Genomic DNA, 6333 nt, shown 5'->3' on the forward strand with positions numbered 1-6333 from the left:
TTGTCAACACTCATGTTTGACTTTGTGTCTTTTGTCTCTTTTTATTGGAAAAAATAAAACTGAAAGTAGAGACAACCAGAGAACAGAAACAACGAACAAAAAATGCCACGAGAAGCTTAATGCAAAATCTTAACATTTCTGAGCGGTTTCCATGAGAATACCCCGTGAATGTACGTGTACTTTATACTTTTGCATCCATGGTGGGAAGGACAACTTCTGTACAGCAGGTGGAGGTAACGTCCCGTGAAGCTCTGCGACTGCCTTCATAATCCCACGCAGAAGAAGAAGGACGTTTTGCCGGTGTTTGGAGCTGATATTTCTGGCATCACCTGACCTGCACACCGGCCGGACTCCAGATCGACCTCCAGCTCCTCTCCTCACCGGCTACCAGCTAATATTCGCCGGCCATGGCGCTTCGCAAGTTCTTCGTGGGTGGAAACTGGAAGATGAACGGGAACAAAGAGAGTCTTGGAGAGCTCATCAGCACCCTGAACACCGCCAGCCTGCACGACGAGACCGGTAACAGCCCCAGATTATTGCCGGGACCGCTGACTGACTGTGTGTGGCGGTTAGAGGGGATCAATAAAAGCGATTGTGATTGGTGACGTGGGAGGGGCTGACAGAGGAGGAGGGGGGGGATGCTGCTGATGCTTCACAGGTGACACAGTGACATTGAAAGTCACGTGATCAGGAGGCGTCACATGAAGGCCTCATTCTCTCACTTCACTTTGAGGAATTAATTTTCTGCCTCTTCGTACTTTTCCCCATCAAATGGAACCTAAATCATGGTTTTTATTGCTGTGCTTGACAGCTGATGTTAGTCCACTGAGTCTGTGAACAGTCCCTGTGTCTTCACACAGTTCACAGCTTGGGTTCCCTCCACCAGTCAGACATTTTTGAGGCTCATTTGTGTTTTCAGTTTGGTCGTTTTAGAGCGCCTGACTTAAAGTAGACAAAGAACCAAATACTGAACACCAAATCTTTGAATCAAGGATTTTTTTGTACTAATATGCTGTACTCTGACATAAAACTGTGTGATCCAGCAGTTTATTTACTTTTTACACACTGATGTTTTTTGTTGTTGTTGTTTTTTTGTTGCAAAAACAAAGTCTTTAGCCTGTCTTCACACACTCATTCATGCTCATGTAGGCTCAATTACTGAAGAACAAGCCTGCTGCATCACTGAACAACAACATATGCTTATGATAAGGGCTTGTACATAGGAGTGTGCAACTACTCAAATTTTATTCAAGGAGTTTTTAAAACCAGACAATTGAGATAAAGCACTTTTTAAAAATGAATTCTTTTCTTTTGCTTTCACGCAGTCCAGAACAGAACAGATACATATGCATGAAACGATGATTAAAACACACAGTTTCTCTGTGTTAAATAATTATTGACCAAAGTAACCGATTCTCTTTGCTATATTTAAGCAGCTCTGCATTAATTTATTTTCTCTTACAGTGTCTTCATGACTGTTTCTTAATGTCTTTAAAATGAGGCAGGCTGCTGGAGGCGGTTGGTGATGAAAGCAATCGTAATCTTCAGTTAGATGAAATCATTTCAGTCTCCAGCCAGAATCACAGTTTAGCTCTATGTTCATTTAACTGCCTCTCAGGGTCTCCGGATTGTTTCAAATGCAGTAGGTGTTTGTAAATGCAGAATTCAGGTTTTCCCTTCATTTATTCAGGTATAACAGTTGAAAACGATCAGAGCAAAGAAGCATTTACATCAACAATAATGCTCTTAGAGCTTTTACACTGGTTTAACTAATGAATAAAAGTAAAACTCAGACAATCATCACAGCAAACACCAGTCATTCTGTCTGATTTCAGAGGTGGTTTGTGCCGCTCCCTCCATCTACCTGGACTTTGCCCGATCCAATCTGGATCCCAGGATCTCCGTCGCAGCACAGAACTGCTACAAGGTGGCCAAGGGAGCATTTACTGGAGAGATCAGGTATCTCTCCTAACTCAAATACTTTATATATAATGCTGTGCTCACAGGCATACCCACTCTGTGATCGGCCTTGGGGCGGATATTATTTCTGTTATGTTGTACAGGTGCAAACACAGCATCTCCCATTTGCTGTCTCTCTTACACATACACAAACACACACACACAAAATTTGTGTAAAGATAATATCAATAGAACCATTACAGTTTTTGATCAGCACCACGGACAGCGACCACATCCAGAGGTTATTATTTAAGCTTGTGCTATAGACTCATAACATCAAGAAAGACAGCTGTAATGTCCATAAACATGGGGCAAAAGAGAGAATCCCATCAGCCACAGGTCCTCACAAACTGACGGGATGGATCACTGCATAACAAACACACTCATTAATAGAGTTTCTTATTCAACAATCAGTTCCAGTGGAGCAGCTTTTAAAGTCTCTCTCTCACATACAAAGTCCTGTTCTTGCTCCTGATTTTTCTCCTTCCTCCACCTTTTTGTTTTGCTTGCTGAGCATAATTTAAACTAGTTGCTCTATGAGACACTCACTGGAAAACAAATTAAATTGTTGACGTCAGCAAGTTTGTGCACATTTTGCACATATGAAAGGAAATAATTTGTTCTTTATTTTTGACTGCTAGTGTTAACTCTTTCACTGAACTAACACAGCTAATCCTTCAACATGTTTGGACTCTCTGCTCACATTGCCTTCATATTAAATAATTTTTTGCTCTTTAAAGAACTTATTTTAACATTGTACTCAACAAAAAACAAACCATCCCTAACAAAAAAGGAACTTCAAGAGCCAAATTGCATTAAATTTTTTCACGTCAATATACGTAGAGTTGACATGGGCTGTCCTACATGTTTCCTCTCCCTCCAGCCCAGCCATGATCAGGGACTGCGGGGCAGACTGGGTGATCCTGGGACACTCGGAGCGCCGTCATGTGTTTGGGGAAAGTGACGAGCTGATTGGCCAGAAGGTGAGAATCACAGAACTTTCCAATTATCTGGATTTCAAGGGCACATTTCTTTGTAAGAGTTTGCACAACAGAATTTTGTATCAGCATAAAACAGGTTCATATGTTCATCTGATGCCACCACAGTGATGGCAGCTTGTTCGTGCAGGTAGACTCTGACTTTGTTGCCGTTTCAGGTGGCTCATGCTCTGGAGAACGATCTGGGTGTGATCGCCTGCATTGGTGAGAAGCTGGAGGAGCGAGAGGCAGGAACCACCGAAGAAGTCGTCTATGCTCAGACGCAGGTCATTGCAGGTAAATACAAGAGAAATATTAACATTTTTTCTTTGTTTTGTTTTTTTTATTGTAGGCTTTCATGATCTGTTTTTTTTTTTTTTTTAGTTTTATTTTAGCTTTTCTGCTTTATATTATTTTTGCATCTTTTTTTATGGCTAAAACTTTGTTTTTACCTTTACAGGAAAAAAAATAAGTCATTCATTTCTCAAGTTTCTTATTCTAATGTTTTATTACTTTATTATTATTATTATTATTCATGATTATTGTTGCGCTATTATGTTTGTACTTTTTCTACATATATATGTAAAATTAAAATAATTAGTTATTTACTCAAATATTTCATTTAAACAAAGTTGTAATAACTAATAACGAGATTCATTACATAATATTTTGAAGGAAAACGAGCAGTTTGAAATAAATCGGATGTATTTACACCTTTTTTGTACTATTATGTTCTTTAGATCAAAAGTTTGGTTATTTAATGGTTCAAATGTTTCTCTGATTATGAATAATGACAAAAAAACTGTTACAGAAACATAAAAGTGAACTGCTGGATTCTACTCTGTTTTTATTCTGTGCATAAAGATAGAAAAACGAGTTCCTTTTGCTTCTGGATTTGTTCTGTCTGCACTGAGGCTTTACAAGACCTGATTGATGATCTTTTCCCTGGTTCCATCTTGGCCTCCTGTATTCTGCTTCTGTACTGAAAGTAGGCCACGTACTGATTTAAAATGTAAATAGGTCAGTGGTCTCTGCCTTCAACAGACACAGCTGCCTCTGTTAAAGCAGGCTTTGCAGCTTTAAAGCCAACAAAGGTGGAGAACTGATGGCAGCTTGCAGCCGTGGTCTGCTTTTAGGATGTTGCCTGATCAGAAAGGACCTTTTGAGTTTGCATACTAAGGTTTGCTTATTCTTTCTGAAAGGTAGGAAAACCTTTTAAAGAAGAAACACACCAGACAGATTTGTTTTTGAAGAAATGATAACCATGTTAATTATTAAGGTAGAGGTCAGGCATAATCCTGTTTTATGGCATCGTGATGTATGTGAAATGTGGCCTCTCGGCTGATAAACTGTTGTCTTTTCCACCATTATCCTTCCATATTCTTTATACAGACTTTGCAGGTCTTTAACATGATATTGCTGCAGCCCAAATGACTGGCTGCAGGTGGCAGCTGATAAAGCACCTTGAGAATGGATTGTAGATGCGGGTCTGCGATCACACCGTTACTTATCGATGTTTATGCCTGAATGATGTTTGGTTGCAGAGAATGTAAAAGACTGGGGGAATGTCGTGCTGGCATATGAACCTGTTTGGGCCATCGGCACAGGAAAGACAGCCACACCTGAGCAGGTAATACCGCAGCCACATAACTACAAGGCCCATAAGTGAGCACATAAATAATCATAACTTCTCACATTACATCCAGTCCAGTGGGATGTTTAGCCCTATTTCCAATTTTTATCTTTGTCATGTTTTAATATCTAGTTTTACATAACTGCACACACGGGCAAATCGGCTGCACACGTAACATAATTGTTATATGATTTAAGTCTGTGCTCCGTGGAAATGAATCCTGGGAGTTGATTTTGAAGATGTGACTGTTTAATGATTCTGTTCATGAACACAAACTCATTTTTTTCTAGTCTTTTTAGTTTTGCAGTCACATGTGAAAAAGAGAGTTTACACAGGGTATGAAGTATTTTCTGTATGACTTCATCAGTCTCTCATGTTATTGTGCATCGCTTCAATTCATTGAGGTTTGGAGCATTCATTTATGCATAGGTCTCATTTTAATCAATGCATGCAGGCTCAGGAGGTCCACGAGAAGCTGAGGGCGTGGCTCAGAGCAAATGTCTCCGATGATGTGGCCGACTCTGTACGCATCATCTACGGAGGTCAGTGAGCATAACTAAAGCAAACTTTACAGTAGGATTGTGTTAGGTTCAATGATGGTGCAACAATTTCATATACATGAAATAATGGTGTTATTAACATGTACAACCTCTGCAGACGTCACAGGTCGGTTTAATTTTGCCACTCTCTCCAGGTTCGGTCACAGGAGCAAACTGCAGAGAGCTGGCGTCTCAGGGCGATGTGGATGGCTTCCTGGTGGGCGGGGCCTCACTGAAGCCAGAGTTTGTCGACATCATCAACGCACGTGCATAACAAATGCACAACTACTACAGCAGGATCGATGGAAAACACCCTGCCCTTTAGATCTGCACCGTGTATCACCTTGTTTCTGCAAACTGGGCTGACTGATCCAGTTAAACCAGAGGAGGTTTGCATTCATAAAACAAACCACATGTTGAATATTTAAACTACTAAATACCTTTAAGAAAAGATGTTTTTCACTCCATTCTTTATTTTCCTGACTTCAATAAATAAGGAAACTTTAGATAATTAAGATTAAAAACTGGAAATCCACTGAGGCATGTGATTCATGTGATCCATGTAAAGTTTCCTTTTAAATTCTTTATTTGCTGCTAAACTGAGGTGAACTTAGAGAATCAGGGGATCGGTCAGCCCAGGCTGCTTCATGTGTTTGACTTTATGTGTCTCACCTAACTGCACTAACTGATACTTTAGGTCTTTAACAAATAAAGTTTCAGACAGAATTTACTTGAAATGATAAAACAAAGATGTCTGCAGGTACTGAGCTGTGAGGAGTTGTGGTTTAACACTGACTGAAGAAATCAGGGAAATAAATGATGCAAGAAGTAAAAAGACAAAATAAATAAATGTGGAAAAAGTGTATTTTATTTTGTGGTTTACTGTCCTTTTCAAATGCTTTTAAAGAAACCTAAATGTGACTTATGAGCAGTTAAAACAAGTTAAAGCATTTTTCCTTTGCATTTATATTTTTTTAGAATAATATTTGATTAGTATAGAATCCTTGAAACTAGTACTTCATAAAAGGTTTTTTTAAAGGGTCATATTGCGTTTTTGTTCTTCTTTTTTAACTCATCATGTCAGACACAAACGTTTTCACTGTTGGCTCTATCACGAGTTCACAACAGAGCTGGCTCCGTTATCATCACAGGAAATCGCTCTGCTTTCTGGGTCTGTGCTGACCGATGTCATATCTGATCAAATACATGTGTTGGTTGACAAGTT

The 6333-nt window shown here is 39.5% G+C and overlaps 1 protein-coding gene across 1 annotated transcript; it reads left to right on the forward strand.

The window, feature by feature from the left end:
* Positions 1 to 206: 206 nt before the first annotated feature.
* tpi1a (triosephosphate isomerase 1a) lies at positions 207 to 5973 on the forward strand. Its single transcript, XM_026156124.2, has 7 exons — positions 207 to 519; positions 1836 to 1959; positions 2843 to 2942; positions 3116 to 3233; positions 4481 to 4566; positions 5024 to 5111; positions 5264 to 5973. Exons 1-7 carry the CDS (start codon positions 408 to 410, stop codon positions 5380 to 5382), a joined length of 747 nt encoding a protein of 248 aa, XP_026011909.1. The 5' UTR covers positions 207 to 407; the 3' UTR covers positions 5383 to 5973.
* Positions 5974 to 6333: the final 360 nt, after the last annotated feature.

This window comes from Astatotilapia calliptera, chromosome 22 (assembly GCF_964374335.1).
Source record: "Astatotilapia calliptera chromosome 22, fAstCal68.1, whole genome shotgun sequence".
NCBI classification, from domain to species: Eukaryota; Metazoa; Chordata; class Actinopteri; order Cichliformes; family Cichlidae; genus Astatotilapia; species Astatotilapia calliptera.

What these genes read in the sequence shown, in the direction of transcription:
- tpi1a (XM_026156124.2), top strand. Translation starts at nt 408, where the DNA reads ATGGCGCTTCGCAAGTTCTTCGTGGGTGGAAACTGGAAGATGAACGGG. An exon ending in CAGCCTGCACGACGAGACCG is followed by an intron (nt 520 to 1,835) that starts GTAACAGCCCCA and finishes GTCTGATTTCAG; the next exon opens with AGGTGGTTTGTGCCGCTCCC. An exon ending in GCATTTACTGGAGAGATCAG is followed by an intron (nt 1,960 to 2,842) that starts GTATCTCTCCTA and finishes CTCTCCCTCCAG; the next exon opens with CCCAGCCATGATCAGGGACT.